The sequence below is a fragment of the Salvelinus namaycush genome, chromosome 3 (assembly GCF_016432855.1).
Source record: "Salvelinus namaycush isolate Seneca chromosome 3, SaNama_1.0, whole genome shotgun sequence".
Classification (NCBI taxonomy): Eukaryota; Metazoa; Chordata; class Actinopteri; order Salmoniformes; family Salmonidae; genus Salvelinus; species Salvelinus namaycush.
In genome coordinates this window covers 42,647,189-42,667,891 of record NC_052309.1, presented here as the reverse complement: position 1 = coordinate 42,667,891, position 20,703 = coordinate 42,647,189, and the positions used below count along the sequence as shown (strand labels likewise).

At 45.6% G+C, this 20,703-nt stretch overlaps 1 protein-coding gene across 2 annotated transcripts in view; it reads left to right on the top strand.

The window, feature by feature from the left end:
• Positions 1–20,703, top strand: part of LOC120044370 (glutamate receptor 4) — a 203,514-nt gene that overhangs the window by 119,099 nt on the left and 63,712 nt on the right. For both annotated transcript variants that reach the window (XM_038988995.1, XM_038988996.1), the window contains exon 4: positions 18,412–18,596. In XM_038988995.1, coding sequence (XP_038844923.1) covers positions 18,412–18,596 — 185 coding nt within the window. The remainder of the gene's footprint in view (positions 1–18,411; positions 18,597–20,703) is intronic.

Here is a 20,703-nt window from a genome sequence, read left to right as displayed (position 1 = left end):
TGGACATGGTAACCCAGGGGGATCATAGGGAGCAGATCAGTTTTTACCTTATTGATTCACCTGGGTTTCCAGTGGTGTTGGGGGTTCCCTGGCTAGCCATTCACAATCCCCTCATTTCCTGGCGACAGGGAGCTCTTCAGGGGTGGTCAGATGAGTGTTCAGGTAGGTGTGTGGGAGTTTCCATCGGTGCCACATCGGTGGAGAGTCCAGACCAGGTTTCCACTGTGCGCATTCCCCCAGAATATGCCGATTTGGCTATCGCTTTTAGTAAGAAAGAAGCGACTAAATTACCACCTCATCGACGGTGGGATTGCGTGATAAACCTCCAGGAGAACGCTGCACTTCCCAGGAGTCACGTGTACCCATTGTCACAGGAGGAGACGTTGGCTATGGAGACATATGTCACGGAAGCTCTGGGACAAGGGTTCATTCGGCCCTCCATGTCACCCGCCTCCTCGAGTTTCTTTTTTGTGAGAAAAAAGGAGGGAGGATTGCGTCCGTGCATTGATTATCGAGGTCTAAATTCAATCACAGTGGGATTTAGTTATCCACTACCTCTCATTGCTACGGCGATGGAATCATTCCACGGAGCGCGTTTTTTCACAAAACTGGACCTCAGGAGCGCGTATAATCTGGTGCGTATTCGGGGAGGAGACGAGTGGAAAACAGCGTTTAGTACCACATCAGACCACTATGAGTACCTCGTCATGCCGTATGGGTTGAAGAATGCTCCAGCCGTCTTCCAATCCTTTGTAGATGAGATTCTCAGGGACTTGCAGGGGCAGGGTGTGGTAGTATATATTGATGACATCTTGATCTATTCTGCCACACGCGCCGCGCATGTCTCCCTGGTGCGCAGGGTGCTTAGGCGACTGCTGGAGCATGACCTGTACGTCAAGGCTGAGAAATGTGTGTTCTCCAAACCAGCCGTTTCCTTCCTGGGTTATCGCATTTCCACCTCGGGGGTGATGATGGAGTGTGACCGCGTTAACGCCATGCGTAATTGGCCGACTCCAACCACGGTAAAGGAGGTGCAGCGCTTTTTAGGGTTTGCCAATTACTACCGGAGGTTTATCCGGGGTTTTGGCCAAGTGGCGGCACCCATTACCTCACTGCTGAAGGGGGGGCCGGTGCGTCTACGGTGGTCGGCCGAGGCAGATGGAGCCTTCAACCAGTTGAAGGCAAGGTTTACTGAGGCTCCCGTGTTGGCGCATCCGGACCCTTCGTTAGCGTTCATAGTGGAGGTGGATGCGTCCGAGGCTGGTGTTGGAGCCGTGCTATCACAGCGCTCGGGCACACCACCGAAGCTCCGTCCCTGTGCTTTCTTTTCTAAGAAGCTGGAGCCGGCGGAGCGGAACTATGATGTGGGGGACCGGGAGTTACTAGCTATGGTAAAAGCCCTGAAGGTGTGGAGACACTGGCTTGAGGGGGCTAAATACCCTTTTCTCATCTGGACTGACCACCGCAATCTGGAGTATATCCGAGAGGCGAAGAGACTGAATCCGCGTCAAGCTAGGTGGGCCATGTTCTTTACTCGTTTTAGATTTACGATCTCTTACCGACCAGGTTCCCTCAACACTAAGGCCGACGCGCTGTCTCGTCTCTATGACACGGATGACCGGCCCATCGATCCGACTCCCATCCTTCCAGCCTCGTGTCTGGTGGCCCCGGTGGTATGGGAGGTGGACGCGGACATCGAGCGGGCGTTGAGGGTAGAACCTGTGCCGTCCCAGTGTCCGACTGGCCTTAGGTACGTACCGCTTGGTGTTCGTGATCGATTGATTCGGTGGGCTCATACACTACCTTCTTCGGGTCATCCGGGGATTGAGAGGACAGTGCGGGGTCTTAGGGGGAAATACTGGTGGCCCACCTTGGCTAAGGACGTGAGACTCTATGTCTCTTCCTGCTCGGTATGCGCACAGAGTAAGGCTCCTAGGCACCTGCCGAGAGGGAAGTTACAACCCCTCCCGGTTCCACAACGGCCATGGTCTCATTTATCGGTAGATTTCCTGACTGATCTTCCCCCGTCTCAGGGGAACACTACCGTTTTGGTCGTTGTGGATCGGTTTTCTAAGTCCTGTCGTCTCCTTCCATTGCCTGGTCTCCCTACGGCCCTACAGACTGCGGAGGCTCTATTTACCCACGTCTTCCGGCACTACGGGGTGCCGGAGGACATCGTATCTGATCGAGGTCCCCAGTTCACGTCCCGGGTATGGAGGGCGTTTATGGAGCGTCTGGGGGTCTCGGTCAGCCTTACCTCTGGGTATCACCCCGAAAGTAATGGGCAGGTGGAAAGAGTGAACCAGGAAGTGGGTAGGTTTCTGAGGTCGTATTGCCAGGACCGGCCAGGAGAATGGGCAAGGTACGTCCCGTGGGCAGAGTTGGCCCAGAACTCACTCCGCCACTCCTCAACTAACATGTCGCCATTTGAATGCGTATTGGGGTACCAGCCGGTCCTGGCTCCGTGGCATCAGAGCCAGACCGAAGCTCCTGCGGTGGAGGAGTGGGTACAGCGCTCTAGAGAGACCTGGCGGGCAGTCCAGGCCTCTCTCAGGCAGGCCAGTGAGCGGCAGAAGAGGAGCGCTGACCGCCACCGCAGTGAGGCCCCTGTGTTCGCACCAGGGGACAGGGTCTGGCTCTCGACCCGAAACCTGCCCCTCCGCCTGCCCTGCCGGAAGCTGGGGCCGCAGTGTGTGGGGCCATTTAAAGTCCTGAGGAGGATAAACGAGGTGTGTTATAGATTACAACTCCCTTCTTACTATCGCATTAACCCCTCGTTTCATGTGTCTCTCCTCAGGCCGGTGGTAGCTGGTCCCCTTCAGGAAGGTGAGGTACCGGAGGTCCCTCCGCCCCCTCTGGATATCGAGGGGTCCCCGGCGTACGCTGTACGAGCTATTCTGGACTCGAGACGCCGGGTGAGGGGCCTGCAGTACCTCGTTGACTGGGAGGGGTACGGTCCGGAGGAGAGGTGCTGGGTACCGGGGAGAGACATTTTAGATCCTTCCCTCTTGGCTGATTTCCACCGTCGCCACCCGGATTGTCCTGCGCCTCGCCCTCCGGGTCGTCCTCGAGGCCGGGGTCGGCGCGCTGCGGGAGCCGCGCGTCAGAGGGGGGGTACTGTCACGAATCCCGCCGAGGATGGTGCCTCTTTCTGTTCGGGCGGCGCTCGGCGGTCGTCGTCACCGGCCTACTAGCTGCCATCGATTCTTTTCTTTTTGTTTCTGTTAGTTTGGGCTGATTGGGTGCACCTGTTTTGAGTTTAGTTTGGTGGGTAGGCTATTTAAGGGCAGGTAGCCCGCTGGCTGTTGTGCGGGCTTGTATTCTGTTATGTTGGTGTTGGATTTGTAATGTGGATTTTGTTATTTTCTCGGAACAGTTTAGTCCGGTGTTTTTGGACTCGTCTTTTCATGCGCCCGTGTGTTTTAGGGCATGATCGTTTTCCCTGTGTATTGGAAAATAAATCCACGTTCTTGAAACCTGCTCTCTGCGCTTGACTCCATCCACCCAGTACTCCTAGCAGCTCTGACAGGACCTAAAACTAATGTTATGCCAGGTAGATGTCAATTTTTTTGTGGGTAGCTAGCTACCACTTCTTAATGGCTAGCTAGCTAGCCAGTTGACCCTATTGCCTTACTATGGACTTACCCATTCACTGAACCTTCTTCCAGCCAGAACAATGGCAATAGAGACAAAACAAGATATGCACAAAGTTTTATTTCATAACTATCAGCTAGCTATATATGAATTGTAATATTCAAGTTAACCAGATAGTTTAAAAATGACCTAAAACTAATGTTATGCAAGGTAGATGTCAATTCTTCATGGGTAGTTAGCTACACATTTTTTGTGGCAAGCTAGTTAGCTAACAGTAGTAGTTAGCCAGTTCACCCTATTGACTTACTATGGGCTTGCAATCTACACAGACTACAGTGGGTATTGTAGGCAGGTAAACATGCCAAAATCAGGTAAACATGCCAAAATGAACACAAAATGTATTTATTAACGTTTTCAAGATGCAATATGTAGTCAGGCAACATATGAGATGTGAATGGGTGACATTTCATGCCAAAGTCTGAGTTTATTTTCTCTTGCTTCAGCTCAAATAATGGTTTCAATAAATGTTGTGTTGTTTTTTTACTTGGTTGCGTCATATTGCAATCTACTGCAGAGATAGCCTGCAGAGTTCTGTCCTACTATCCAGGTCTGTACCCAAACAATTTGAACTTCTACTTTTAAAAATCCACTTCTCTAAAAACAAGTCTCTCACTGTTGCCGCCTGCTATAGACCACCCTCTGCCCCAGCTGTGCTTTGGACACCATATGTGAACTGATTGCCCCCCATCTATCTTCAGAGCTCGTGCTGCTAGGTGACCTAAACTGGGACATGCTTAACACCCCAGCCATCCTACAATCTAAGCTTGATGCCCTCAATCTCACACAAATTATCAATGAACCTACCAGGTACCACCCCAAAATCGTAAACACGGGCACCCTCATAGATATCATCCTAACCAACATGCCCTCTAAATACACCGCTGTTTTCAACCAAGATTTCAGCGATCACTGCCTCCTTGCCTGCATCCGTAATGGGTCAGCGGTCAAACAACCTCCACTCATCACTGTCAAACGCTCCCTGAAACACTTCAGCGAGCAGGCCTTTCTAATCGACCTGGCCCGGGTATCCTGGAAGGATATTGACCTCATCCCGTCAGTAGAGGATGCCTGGTTATTTTTTTTTAAATGCCTTCCTCACCATCTTAAATAAGCATGCCCCATTCAAGAAATTTAGAACCAGGAACAGATTTAGCCCTTGGTTCTCTCCAGACCTGACTGCCCTTAACCAACACAAAAACATCCTGTGGCGTTCTGCATTAGCATCGAACAGCCCCCATGATATGCAACTTTTCAGGGAAGTTAGGAACCAATATACACAGGCAGTTAGAAAAGCCAAGGCTAGCTTTTTCAAGAAGAAATTTGCTTCCTGCAACACAAACTCAAAAAAGGTCTGGGACACTGTAAAGTCCATGGAGAATAAGGACTGAGGATAGGAAACACTGTCACCACCGATAAATCCACTATAATTGAGAATTTCAATAAGCATTTTTCTACGGCTGGCCATGCTTTCCACCTGGCTACCCCTACCCCAGTCAACAGCACTGCACCCCCCACAGCAACTCGCCCAAGCTTTTCCCATTTCTCCTTCACCCAAATCCAGTCACCTGATGTTCTGAAAGAGCTGCAAAATCTGGACCCCTACAAATCAGCCGGGCTAGACAATCTGGACCCTTTCTTTCTAAAATGATCTGCCGAAATTGTTGCAACCCCTATTACTAGCCTGTTCAACCTCTCTTTCGTGTCGTCTGAGATTCCCAAAGATTGGAAAGCTGCCGCGTTCATCCCCCTCTTCAAAGGGGGAGACACTCTAGACCCCAACTGCTACATACCTATATCTATCCTACCCTGCCATTCTAAGGTCTTTGAAAGCCAAGTTAACAAACAGATTACCGACCATTTCGAATCCCACCGCATCTTCTCCGCTATGCAATCTGGTTTCAGAGCTGGTCATGGGTGCACCTCAGCCACGCTCAAGGTCCTAAACGATATCTTAACCGCCATCAATAAGAAACAATACTGTGCAGCCGTATTCATTGACCTGAACAAGGCTTTCGACTCTGTCAATCACCACATCCTCATCGGCAGACTCAATAGCCTTGGTTTCTCAAATGATTGCCTCGCCTGGTTCACCAACTACTTCTCAGAAAGAGTTCCGTGTGTCAAATCGGAGGGCCTGTTGTCCAGGCCTCTGGCAGTCTCTATGGGGTTGCCACATAGTTCAATTCTTGGGCTGACTCTCTTCTCTGTATACATCAATGATGTCGCTCTTGCTGCTGGTGAGTCTCTGATCCACCTCTATGCAGACGACACAATTCTACATACTTCTGGCCCTTCTTTGGACACTGTGTTAACAACCCTCCAGACGAGCTTCAATGCCATACAACTCTCCTTCCGTGGCCTCCAACTGCTCTTAAATACAAGTAAAACTAAATGCATGCTCTTCAACCGATCGCTGCCTGCACCTGCCCACCCGTCCAGCATCACTACTCTGGACGGTTCTGACTTAGAATATGTGGGCAACTACAAATACCTAGGTGTCTGGTTAGACTGTAAACTCTCCTTCCAGATTCACATCAAACATCTCTAATCCAAAGTTAAATCTAGAATTGGCTTCCTATTTCGCAACAAAGCATCCTTCACTCATGCTGCCCTCGTAAAACTGACCATCCTACCGATCCTTGACTTCGGCGATGTCATTTACAAAATAGCCTCCAATACTCTACTCAATAAATTGGATGCAGTCTATCACAGTGCCATCCATTTTGTCACCAGAGCCCCATATACAGTACTACCCACCAACTGTACGCTCTCGTTGGCTGGCCCTCGCTTCATACTCATCGCCAAACCCTCTGGCTCCAGGTCATCTACAAGACCCTGCTAGGTAAAGTCCCCCCTTATCTCAACTCGCTGGTCACCATAGCAGCACCCACCTGTAGCAGGCGCTCCAGCAGGTATATCTCTCTGGTCACCCCCAAAGCCAATTCCTCCTTTGGCCGCCTCTCCTTCCAGTTCTCTGCTGCCAATGACTGGAACGAACTACAAAAATCTCTGAAACTGGAAACACTTATCTCCCTCACTAGCTTTAAGCACCAGCTGTCAGAGCAGCTCACAGATTACTGCACCTGTACATAGCCCATCTATAATTTAGCCCAAACTTCTACCTCTTCCCCTACTGTATTTATTTATTTATTTTGCTCCTTTGCACCCCATTATTTCTATTTCTACTTTGCACATTCTTCCACTGCAAATCTACCATTTGAGGGTTTTACTTGCTATATTGTATTTACCTCGCCACCATGGCCTTTTTTTGCCTTTACCTCCCTTATCTCACCTCATTTGATCACATTGTATATAGACTTATTTTTCTACTGTATTAATGACTGTATGTTTGTTTTACTCCATGTGTAACTCTGTGTTGTTGTATGTGTCGAACTGCTTTGCTTTATCTTGGCCAGGTCGCAATTGTAAATGAGAACTTGTTCTCAACTTGCCTACCTGGTTAAATAAAGGTGAAATAAATCAAAATATTTTTTTATTGAAGCTTGCATCGATACAAGCTTTGAAATGTGTACAAGCGGAGTACGCATCCGTTTCGCATACTTTGATTTGGGCTCGTGCTCAAGCTGGGGGCGTAGGTTTAGCTACCTTTAATAACAAGATGATTGAGCTAGCTAACTACATTGGTGTGGAGCTATGCAAGGTATTCTAACAATCACTATGTGCATGGTGCGTTGCATTATGGGAACGGTAGTCTTTATTGTTAACACATAACAACACAGTGACAAGTGCCACCTCTAAGTGGGACCCCAGCCTGCTGCAGTAACTGTACAGTAGTAGTATGTTAGGAGCTGGGGCCAACACACAGCAAAGGCTTTGCTTTACAGGTCTTGGTGTAAGTGTGAGCATTCATATGTTTAGCTCCAAAGGTCATATATATTACAAAGATGTACATGATCTGCATTTAGTCATTAATAATTTGTCAGTGTAATGTGTATCTATCGCTCTTTGTATTCAGGACATCAACCTCAGTCCTTAGAAATAGAATGTCTAGAATGGGTGATTATTGGTAATTATGGTCCAGACCCTGCATTGCCTACTCTGATCTATCTCAATTACCCCTGCTCTATGTGGAAACCCATACAGTGGAAGTGTGAATGGATGCTGTCCTAAAATAATGGTTGTCTGTGCTATCTGGTGGACGGGCATGTCTTGGGGCCAAAGGGGGCTACAGACCAAATCTACCAATCGATAGGCAAGTGCAGCGATGTCGGGTGCAGGGAGGTGTCCTGTCAGGGAAGTGGAATAGGGAACCACGCTGGGGGGTAATGAAACAAAGGAAAGGATCTGTTCCAAATGGCACCATATTCCCTATTTAGTGCACTACTATTGACCAGAGCCTTGTTGGAGGCAAATGGAGCCTGGCCAAAAGATGTGCACTATAAAGGGATTAGGGTGCCATTTGGAATGCAAACAAAGTGAGAACCGGAGATAACGGGTATTCTCCATGGACGGCAGTGTCTTTCCAGGAAGCCGCTAGCGTCGCTGTAGTATTAATAGAAATGAGTTTTTTTCTCTCACTCTTACTCTCTCCCTCTAGGTAGAAGTACTGAGGTTCCTGTTCCACTAATGAGCAACGCCAGAACCAGGGTCCACAGCGCATCATTCTCCCTTGGTCTAGAGCAGCCTTTCTGAAAGTATGGGTTGCGACCCAAAGTGGGTCGAGGACTTGTTAATGGTGGGTCGCGACGTGTCAGAGTAAATGTATAATTATTTCATGAATTACTGGAATTGATTTGGCCAAGTGCATCTGCGCTCTCTGCTTAGCAGCGGTCTCTGCTCAGTTTGGCAGTTGCGCGAGTGTGAGAGGGAGATGCCCGTGTGCTTCGCGGTTTACCAGATCTTTTTTTCTGCAGTTTTCTTGAAGATCACTCCGCAACACACACGATGCAGCGCTGTAGTTCAAGCCATGAATTGTAATGAAACGCGTATACAGCGATGAGTTTCTCTCTCTTTCATACACACTTATGAGGAGCGCCCACAATGTGTTTTGTCCGGGAAAGTGCTTAGTAATGAGTCTCTCATAACGAACAAATTCATAAAAACGACTCGTCCTGACCAAACATCCACAGCATGATGGTTAACCCAGGGAGTTCATTCAGAACAGGGCAGAATGCTTCATGAAACAGTGCTTCGACAGTGGAAAGTGAGTCAGCTAGCAAGGCATTGTTGTCATTTTATAACAGGTGATGATAAGCAGAAATAAGGGAGTACTCTCTCTCATAGTAGTAGATGTGAGTTTCACTTTCAAACAATCCCCTGGCCTTGTACACAGTTAATAGGTAACATTCGCCAAAGCAAGCTAGCTGCTGATAGTGCAACCCTAGGAACAGTACAGATGAATATGAAAAATGATCAGGCCTACTGTACATCTTACTGTATAAATTATTGTTGAAAACAAGTCTAGGTTGGAACTGTTGCTGTTAAAATACAATAATTGTTATTCTTAACTGGAATAAACTGAAGCGAGGCAAACACAGTTCTGGGTTGCTCATCTACAGCAGGAGGAAGTGGTCTCCTGCCTGACTGAGAGAGCAGTAGATGTTCTGGTCCAGTTTGGCATCACATACCTATGTGAGTCAGGGTTCTCAACTCTGGCATACTTAAAAAACAAGTACAGAAACAGTTTCAAGGTTGAGCATAACCTCAGTATTGTACTGTCAAAAACGGAGCCCAGAATAGACATGCTCTCATTAGGACTGTGTGGGGGTTTTCTGGTCTACATCTGTGTGATGTGATCAATCAGTTTATTCCAGTTCTGAATAAAACATCTGTATTGTATTTTAACAGTAGCAGTTCCAACCTAGACTTTCTATCAAACAATAATTTCTACAGTAAGATGTACAGTAGGCCTGATTATTTTGAATCTGTACTGTTACTTAGGGTTGCACTATCAACAAGCCTGTGTGTGTGTTCTGTTATTCATCTGTGTGATGTGATCAATCCGTTTATTACAATTCAGAATGAAAAATATTTATTGTATTTTAACAGCAACAGTTCCAACCTAGACAGATATGTAAGAGTGTTTTTAATGGGGAAAATAAACATTAATAGATATTTCTATGGATATTTAATTTCATTATTTGTTTTTGTCTATATTGCATTTGTTTCATGCATAAGGGCAATGAAATGTACCTGTATGTATGTATAGTTGCATATTTTCCTAAGCTTGGGTCCCAGGAAAACACAGAATTGAAAAAGTTTAAGAACCCCTGGTCTCTCGCTCTATCTCTCTCTCGCTCGCTCTCTCTCTCTCGCTCGCTCTCTCTCCTTCTCTCGCTCGCTCTATCTCTCTCTCTCTGTAGCTCTCTCTCTCTCTTTCTATCTCTCTCTCTCTCGCTCTCTCTCTCTCTCTCTCTCTCTGTAGCTCTTTCTATCTCTCTCTCGCTCTCTCTCCTTCTCTCTCTCGCTCGCTCTCTCTCCTTCTCTCTCACTCTCTCTCCTTCTCGCTCTCTCTCTCGCTCTCTCTCCTTCTCTTACAACTATCAATAATGGCTCACCTACTATCAGATGTGTTTCAACCCAGAAGGGCTGTAGCTACACTTTACCACATATCTCATATCAGTTGAACATGATGAAAATAGCCCTTAATAACATCTTCAGTTCTCTCTTTCTCACTCACACACTCACTCACTCACTCTCTGTCTCTGTCTCTGTCTCTGTCTCTCACTCCCTCTCTCTCCCTCTCTCTTCCTCTGTGTCTCGTTGTCTCGGAGGACTGGGCAGAGGTACTGAGGTTCCTGTTCCACTAATGAGCAACGCCAGAACCAGGGTCCAAGGCGCATCCTTCTCTCTTGGTCTAGAGCTCTCTCTCTCCATCCCTTTCTTTCTCGCTCGCTCGCTCTCTCACTCTCTCGCTCTCTCGCTCTCTCTAAACTATCAATAATGGCTCACCCTGTTCTCAGATGTGTTTCAACCCAGAAGGGATGTAGCTACAGTATACCGCATACCTCATATCAGTTGAACGTGACGGAAATAGCCCTTAATAACATCTTCAGTTCAAACAGTCAATACATATTCCCAAAGCATACAGTATGTACATATTAAGTGTGATCTAGGATCAGTTTTGTCCCTGAATCTGTGACAATAGTCATGCCAAGGATATGCCGACTGTGTTAAAGCCCCTGAATTCATTATTTGTCCAAACAGCAGCCCCTGTTGTTCTTGATTTGCACTTTTCGCACCAAAGTACATTCATCTCTAGGAGACAGAACGCGTCTCCTTCCTGAGCGGTATGACGGCTGCGTGGTCCCATTGTGTTTATACTTGTGTACTATTGTTTGTACAGTTGAACGTGGTACCTTCAGGCATTTGGAATTTGCTTCCAAGGATGAAGGAGACTGATGGAGGTCTACAATTTCTTTTCCTGAGGTCTTGGCTGATTTATTTTGATTTTCCCATGATGTCAAGCAAAGAGGCACTGAGTTTGAAGGTAGGCCTTGAAATACATCCACAGGTACACCTCCAATTGACTCAAATGATGTCAATTAGCCTATCAGAAGCTTCTAAACCCATAACATCATTTTCAGGAATTTTCCAAGCTGTTTAAAGGCACAGTCAACTTAGTGTATGTAAACTTCTGACCCACTGGAATTGTGATACAGTGAAATAATCAGTCTGTGAACAATTGTTGGAAAAATTACTTGTGTCATGCACCAAGTAGATGTCCTAACCGACTTGACAAAACTATAGTTTGTTTACAAGAAATTTGTGGAGTGGTTGAAAAATGAGTTTTAATGACTCCAACCTAAGTGTATGTTAACTTCCAACTTCAACTGTATGTAAACATTATTGAAGTGGCATTATACTACTCCTGCTATTGCTGTTTCTACTGTTTCTGTCACAACACCAGCTGCCGAGCTCTACTGAAGGCCTAAACATGGGCTCTTGTAGTACGGTGAAAAAAGGCAGCGGCTTCACCACATGCGTCGATGTCTTAACTTGACACTGCAGCTGTCAAGGTGTCACCGACCAGCGTGGAGCACTGACGTGTCCCACACCTTCGTCAAACCATTTCAGCGGAATGTATTTTCCTCGTGCATTTCTTCCTTTCAATTTTCTGCGACACTTTCATCCCTGTGGACAAACATCCCTGGTTAAAATGACATCATTCCAACCACCTTACCAGAGCTGCCCATTGAGATGATAATAATAACTGTTATCCACCTTCCTATCTATGACCCGGTAAGGCTTGGAATATCTTGCTCTAGACTTCTCCTGTACCAGCAGTCCTCTACTCAGCCACCTTTTACAATCTGTTTCTATCTTAACTGCGTTAACTGCAGATCAGTGGAGATATTTTAAAAAAAAAATACCACTCCGCTTTGGAAGTAGCGAATCTCGCTTTAAACATTTCATATATTTTTTTGTATCTACTAGGAGTAGACTTCTCCTTCTCCTTGCAAAATAGTGGAAAAGCTCCCTGTATGTGGAAAGTCACATGCTCAGCTGTGGCCGTGCGAGGGGGGAGGCCCAGGCTTTCTCTCTCTCTCTCGCTCTCTCTCTCGCGCTCTCTCTCTCTCTCTCTCGCTCTCTGTCTCTCGCTCTCTGTCTCTCTCTCTCCTTCCCTCTCTGTCTCTCTCTCTGTCTCTCTCTCGCTCTCGCTCTCGCTCTCTCTCTCGCTCTCTGCATCTCTCTCTCGCTCTCTGCATCTCTCTCTCGCTCTCTGCATCTCTCTCTCGTTCTCTGCATCGCTCTCTCGCGCTCTCTGTCGCTCTCTCGCGCTCTCTCTCTCGCTCTCTCTCGCTCTCTGTCTCGCTCTCTGTCTCTCTGTCTCTCTCTCGCTCTCTGTCTCTCTCTCGCTCTCTGTCTCTCTCTCTCGCTCTCTGTCTCTCTCTCTCGCTCTCTGTCTCTCTCTCTCGCGCTCTCTCTCTCGCTCTCTCTCGCTCTCTGTCTCGCTCTCTCTCGCTCTCTGTCTCTCTCTCGCTCTCCTTCCCTCTCTGTCTGTCTCTCTCCTTCCCTCTCTGTCTGTCTCTCTCTCTGTGACTATCTCTCTCTCTGTGTCTGTCTAACTCTCTGTGTCTGTCTGTCTATCTTTCTCCTATAGACAGATGTGTACCAAACAGCGGGGTCTCCAAGTCAGGATGAATGACTCAGTTTAAAAGGTTAGGTCTCTCAGGAGTATTGTGCTCTCTCTCTCCACCCGGACTACATTCGGACCCTCTCCATCACTCTCCATCTCCCTGTAGTTTACTGCAGTAGACCAGCGCTCTTTGAAAGTCATTAATTTCATATAACCACTGCCTCCTAGTGGCAGTGAATGGCAGTGTGCAACAAGGAGCGGGAGAAGGAAATGGGGGAGGGGAGGCTGTACTCTGTGCTGTTCTGTGGTGCAGGCAGGCAGGCAGCTAGTGCAATGACGCTGATTGTGGTTAGCTGCTCTACACACAGCCCCGGGCTACAGATTCATCAGCTGGTAATCAGTGGCAGGAAGGCTGAAAAAAAGGTGTATAGAAAGGCGGGTAGAAAGGTGGGCGGACAAGGAGGATGGCAGGCCTTAGCGCTCGTCTCTGGTTGGTGGGGCTGGTATAGGGGGACTGAGGCATGTGATTGCAAATAGAACAATATAGGATTTTGTGTCATTACATAGAAAGGAATTACTGTTGCTGCAGTGGGCTGTTATGTGTCTGCCGTAGGCCTCACTTTAAGGAGAGAGAGAGAGAGAGAGAGTCTGTGTGTGGGGAGGGCTTGTTTGTGTGTGTGTTTGTGTGTGTGTGTGTGCGCGCGTTTGTGTATGCATGCGTGCATGTCTGTTCTGTTCGTGTGTGTGTGTACATGCGTGTTTGTTCGTGCACATGCTTGTGTGTGTTTCTGTGCCTCGTCTATACTGTATAAGCCTTAATGGTTGCACTTAGATTCTTTGTTGACAGGGCCTATTATGGGCTTTGCTTTCATCTCCACTATGCAATTGCATTGATATCACTGACATGAGAAGAGAAGTTGCACCTGGTTCTCTGACTGAAACACTATAATCACAGCCATATAGATATATGGGCCACTAGCCAACTAGTCATTAGCTCTGTCTATATCCAATAGGACCATAGCCAGGAAATGTCAGTTTGCTCATAGTCTATAGGACATATACAAAGCACGAACCTATTGTATTTTCAGAATTGTCATCTTGGGGTTGTTATCATCAGGGTCATGTTCATTAGGCACCAAATGGGAGAAAATGGACTGAAACTGAAACTATGGACATGACCCATAATTTTATTTTCCGTTGCAAGAGGATTTAAAATGTTTTAGGTTCTATTAAATTCATCCTGAATTTAATTCCGCTGCTGTATCATTGCTCCATACATTCATTGCGGAGAAGAATCGCTAGTGGGTGTAGCCTTTTGCTGGATCGATGTGGACTGGTTGTCAGGCTACTAATGAACACAACCCAAGGGTGGATTTAAAAAACTCACTCTTGTGAACTCTATAAAATTTTAAAAAATGTATCTTTTGATCTTGTGGTGTTATTTATGTCAATGTGGTCTGTGCATTTCAGAAAAAAGTTTTGCAATGGAAATCAAAAGTTGCCGTTTCTTATTGGACAAATGCAGGTAATCCCAGCCCTGTTTCCGTCAGTTTTCTTCCTTTTGATGCCTAATGAACACAGCACAAGTCTTCTACAGGATTTATCCACTCCTCTGTCACCTAACACAGGTGTGTGTTAAAGCTGAGGCAGGTACTGGTACGTGTGTACACGCACCTTTTTTAAAAACCTTTATTTATTAACCTGTCTGGCTCCGGCGTTCCGCTAGCGGAACTCCTCCCACATTCCACTGAAAAGGCAGAGCGCGAAATTCAAAAGATATTTTTAGAAATATTTAACTTTCACACATTAACAAGTCCAATACAGCAAATGCAAGATACACATCTTGTGAATCCAGTCAACATGTCCGATTTTTTTAATGTTTTACAGCGAAAACACCACATATATTTATGTTAGCTCACCACCAAATACAAGAAAGGACAGACATTTTTCACAGCACAGGTAGCATGCACAAAGCCAACCTAACTAACCAAGAACCAACCAAACTAACCAAGAAACAACTTCATCAGATGACAGTCTTATAACATGTTATACAATAAATCTATGTTTTGTTCGAAAAATTTGCATATTTGAGGTATAAATCAGTTTTACATTGCAGCTACCATCACAGCTACCGTCAGAAATAGAACCGAAGCAGCCAGAGTAATTACAGACACCAACGTCAAATACCTAAATACTCATCATAAAACATTTCTGAAAAATCGATGGTGTACAGCAAATTAAAGACAAACATCTTGTGAATCCAGCCAATATTTCCGATTTTTTAAGTGTTTTACAGCGAAAACACAATATAGCATTATATTAGCTTACTACAATAACCTACCACACTACCGCATTCATTCATCAAGGCACGTTAGCGATAGCAATAGGCACGTTAGCGATAGGGAATAAACCAAAGCAAAAGATATTAATTTTCACTAACCTTCATAAAACTTCATCAGATGACAGTCCTATAACATCAGGTTATACATACACTTATGTTTTGTTCGAAAATGTGCATATTTAGAGCTGAAATCAGTGGTTATACATTGTGCTAATGTAGCATCTTTTTCCCAGAATGTGCGGATATTTTTATGACACTTAACTATTCTGTTCACTCTAACTATTCATAAACGTTACTAGAAAATACATGTTGTATAGGAAATGATAGATACTTCTTAATGCTCTTAATGTTCTTAATGCAATCGCCGTGTTAGAATTCTAAAAATAACTTCATTACGACATCCAGCTTAGTTATAGCGAGAGAGTACCCAAAATCTGGGCGCAAATGACTATTTCACATGTTCGACAGATATATGAAATAGCATCATAAAATGGGTCCTACTTTTGATGATCTTTCATCAGAATGTTGTACAAGGGGTCCTTTGTCCAGAACAATCGTTGTTTGGTTTTAGAATGTCCTCTTCTCCAGTCAATTAGCACGGAAAGCTAGCAAAGTAGCGCGAAGCTCTCCTTCCTGAACAAAGGCACACAACGCAACACGCCTAACGTCCCGAATAAATTTCAATAATCTAATAAAACTATATTGAAAAAACATACTTTTTTTTAATTTTATTTTTATTTATTTTTATTTTTTATTTTATCCCATTTTCTCCCCAATGTTCGTGGTATCCAATCGCTAGTAATTACTATCTTGTCTCATCGCTACAACTCCCGTACGGGCTCGGGAGAGACGAAGGTTGAAAGCCATGCGTCCTCCGAAGCACAACCCAACCAAGCCGCACTGCTTCTTAACACAGCGCGCCTCCAACCCGGAAGCCAGCCGCACCAATGTGTCGGAGGAAACACCGTGTACCTGGCCCCCTTGGTTAGCGCGCACTGCGCCCGGCCCGCCACAGGAGTCGCTGGAGCGCGATGAGACAAGGATATCCCTACCGGCCAAACCCTCCCTAACCCGGACGACGCTATGCCAATTGTGCGTCGCCCCACGGACCTCCCGGTTGCGGCCGGCTGCGACAGAGCCTGGGCGCGAACCCAGAGACTCTGGTGGCGCAGTTAGCACTGCGATGCAGTGCCCTAGACCACTGCGCCACCCGGGAGGCCCTGAAAAAACATACTTTACGATGATATTGTCACATGTATCAAATAAAATCAAAGCCGGAGATATTAGTCGTCTATAACGACAGCTTATCAGAAGGCAAAACCAGGTCCCTTCACGCGCTCTCCAGAAAACAGGAAACTGGTGACACGTCATGCCGAGAGCTTTTATTCGACCCCAGATCAAGTTATTCACTCCATTTCTTCTCTCACTGCCTGTCGACATCTAGTGGAAGACGTATGAAGTGCATGTATTCTAATAAATATCAAGGACATTTATTGGCAGGCCCTAGAACAGAGCATCGATTTCAGATTTTCCACTTCCTGTCAGGAAGTTTGCTGCCAAATGAGTTCTGTTTTACTCACAGATATAATTCAAACGGTTTTAGAAACTAGAGAGTGTTTTCTATCCAATAGTAATAATAATATGCATATTGTACGAGCAAGAATTGAGTACGAGGCCGTTTAAATTGGGCACGATTTTCCCCCAAAGTGAAAACAGCACCCTCTGTCCTCAACAGGTTAACTACGCAAGTCAGTTAAGAACAAATTCTTATTTTCAATGACGGCCTAGGAACAGTGGGTTAACTGCCTTGTTCAGGGACAGAACGACATTTTTACCTTGTCAGCTCGGGGATTCGATCTTGCAACCTTTAGGTTACTAGTCCAACGCTCTAACCACTAGGCTACCTGCCACCCCACATGCATATACACACTCGCATTCAAACGCACACATACGGACATTCACACATGTAAATAGTGCCACACGTGCACTCAAACGTATACAGTTGCTGTTTTGATTGATGTAGTCCTTGATGTCTTTTGTTTTTGCATTGTTGTTTTCCTTTGTCTTTCTCCTTTTTCTCTTGTGCTCCTTTTGTTGGTTGTTGGTTCCTTTAGGGGGGGGACAGTGGCTGGTGGGGGGGGGCTGGGAATGGAGGGAAAGGTTTTTTCGGGGGGCAGTGGGGGGGATCTCGGATGGTTTAAGGGCAGCTCTTGTGGAACTGTGGGAGAATCTTGGATGGTTGGTGGCCTGGCTGTTGGGAGCTTGGGCCGGTGGCCGATAGGTTGCTGGTTCGGGTCCCCGTTTTGACTTGGTGGGAGATCTGTCGGCGTGCTCCTTGGGCGGGGCGCTTGACCCTGGTTGCTCCTGTGAGTCTCTCTGGTTGGGAGTCTGTTAGATGACTGAATGTAATGTAAATGTTGAGCGGCTTCACTGCAGGTAGATTGTATGTTTTAATATTCAATAATATATATATTTTATTTTTTTACTGAGGCAGTGGTGTGTGTGTGTGACCGACCATCGTCCTTGTCCTCCTGGCACAGACACAGAGAGATACCACTCTAATAGGGTGCACAGGAAAATAGAGAGTGAGAAAGGGGGGTTGGGTTGCCAGACGTGGATACTCGAGCACAGGTTAATCTACTAATTGGGAGCAGAGGGAGAAAGGTTGCCAGATTGTGATGGCCACCAGGAAGGGCCGTTTAAGGGGGACATCTGTTCCTGTTGGAGAGGAGAGAAGAAGCGCCGTGTGGGGCTCCCCTGACTTCCTCTCATCTCTCTATCATCTCTCTATCACCCCTCTATATATACAAGGCCCCAGCAGCCCAGGGTCCCCCTCTAAAGTACCAATGGTTCCTACCACTCCACCAATCGCTGATCAAAGAGACTATGCCATCTACTCAATTATGGGGGTTTTGTTGCTGGACTAGTTAGTATTAAGAATCTGCGTAGTAGCAAAGGGTTAGAACTCTGAACTCAACACAGTTAAAGAGGTCTAATTGGATGCAAGGCTTCTTGGGGGAGCACATGCTTGTTGTTTTTGTAAAGCCAGGGTTTTTAGATTGTGGCGTCAGCTTGATGATATCAGTAATAATCAGCAACATGGTTCATTCGTTCCATTTGAAACCTTCTGTGCCTCAACATTTCCCAGCCAAAAGGAAGCAGGGTTGGGTTCAATTTGAATATAGTTTGGATTTGGATTGGGCCCAAAATATTACTGCTGATTTGGGGACCGGCACTGTAAATTAGTGTAAGATCAGATGTGATGGTGCAATGCATCTGACTGTTATACATTCAGTATGTCAATCTTTTAATTGTCCCTATGTAAATAAAGTATTGGAATGACATGCTGTGATCTGATTGGCTGTTGGTCCCTCAGGTTACGCCATACTGCAAGCCATCATGGAGAAGGCGGGCCAGAACAGCTGGCAGGTGAGCGCCATCTGTGTGGAGAAATTCAACGACGCGGCCTACCGGCGCCTCCTGGAGGACCTGGACCGACGGCAGGAGAAGAAATTTGTCATCGACCTGGAGGCCGAGAGGCTCACCAACATGCTGGAGCAGGTGAGATCAGTCAGTCAGTCAGTCAGTCAAGGCAGGCAGACAGGCAGAGAGGAAGGAAGACAGGCAGTTAGGCAGTCAGACAGGATAAGTTTGAGAAGCTCACCAACAGGCTAGAGTAGGTGAATTAATCAATCAATCAATCAATTGTGACCAACCAGCTCAATTCAGTCTCAAGTAGCATAATTTGTAATTGTGTTTTTTGCATTGGATAAAAGTAGAGACTCAGAGCTAGAAAATTGTATATCATACACTACAGTCGAGTATAATGGGAAAGTAATTCTGCTTTGAAAGTTGATAAACTTGTAACCCCACTTTTGAGAAAATGTCTCTTGAATGTTTTGGTACACCTACTGGAGAGCTCTTTGTCTACACCCATTCAGCATCGTTCAAACCCACTTAACCTCTAACACCTCCCAAACCCGGATCCGGGAGCACCCCCCACCACCCCCCACTGACTAGCATAGCTAGCATAGCGTCACAAGTAAATACTAGCATCTAAATATCATTCAATCACAAGTCCAAGATACCAGATGAAAGATCCACTTCTTGTGAATCCAGCAATCATTTCTGATTTGTAAAATGTTTTACAGGGAAGACACAATATGTAAATCTATTAGCTAACCACGTTAGCAAAAGACACCATTTTTCTTTGTCCACCATTTTTTCTCTCCACCAGTAGCTATCACCAATTCGGCCAAATAAAGATATTGATAGCCACTAACCAAGAAAAAACCTCATCAGATGACAGTCTGATAACATATTTATTGTATAGGATAGGTTTTGTTAGAAAAATGTGCATATTTCAGGTAGAAATCATAGTTTACAATTGCACCCACCATCACAACTCGACTAGAATAAATACAGAGAGCAACGTGTATTACCTAATTACTAATCATAAAACATTTCTTAAAAATACACAGCACACAGCAACGGAAAGACACAGATCTTGTGAATTCAGACAATATTTCAGATTTTCTAAGTGTTTTACAGCGAAAACACAATAAATCGTTATATTAGCATACCACATGTGCAAACGTTACCCGAGCATTGATTCAAGGCAAAAAGAGCGATAGCATTATCACCACCAAAATGTATTAATTTTTTCACTAACCTTCTCAGAATTCTTCCGATGACACTCCTGTAACATCATATTACAACATACATATAGAGTTTGTTCGAAAATGTGCATATTTAGCCACAAAAAAACGTGGTTATACAATGAGAATAGTAGCAAAACTGGCCTGAAAATGTCGGGCGCCATATTGGACAGTGATCTAGTCTAATGAATAAATATTCATAAACTTGACTAAAAAATACAGGGTGGACAGCTATTGAAAGACAAATTAGTTCTTAATGCAATCGCTGAATTACATTTTTTAAATTATCCTTACTGTGCAATACAGGGTGCGCCAAAGCGAAGCTACCCCAAAGAAAATGGCGGAATATGCGTTTAACATTTTTCTACAGAACAACGATTTATCATCATAAATAGTTCTTACTATGAGCTGATCTTCCATCAGAATCTTGGGCAATGTATCCTTTCTCCGGTCTAATCGTCTTTTGGTCGAAAGATGTCCTCTTGTCCCGTCGAAATGGCCACTAACGTTCGGCATGTACTAGAAAAGTGCCCAGCTCTTGGAAGTGCGTCACAAAGAAATGCCAGAAAATCGCACTAAACGGATATAAATTGCTATAAAACGGTTTAAATTAACTACCTTATGATGTTTTTAACACCTATAACGAGTAAAAACATGACCGGCGATATATTACTGGCTAAACCAAAGCTTGGAAAGAGGCCAGTCCGACGTCCATCGTGCGCCAAGCGCAGGGAAGAAAAGACATGTACTTCCGCTCTTTGGTCTTTTATACAGGCCCTGATTGCGCAATCGACTCCATTCAAATTGTCACCACTTACTGACATCTAGAGGAAGGCGTAGGCAGTGTTTGTATCCCCATAGCATTCACAGGGACATTAAAACTGACCTGGGACCAGAGGCCAAGATTTCTGAAATCTCACTCCCTGTCAGGAAAAGTGCTGTAGAATGAGTTCTGTTCCACTCAGAGACATAATTCCAACGGTTATAGAAACTAGAGAGTGTTTTCTATC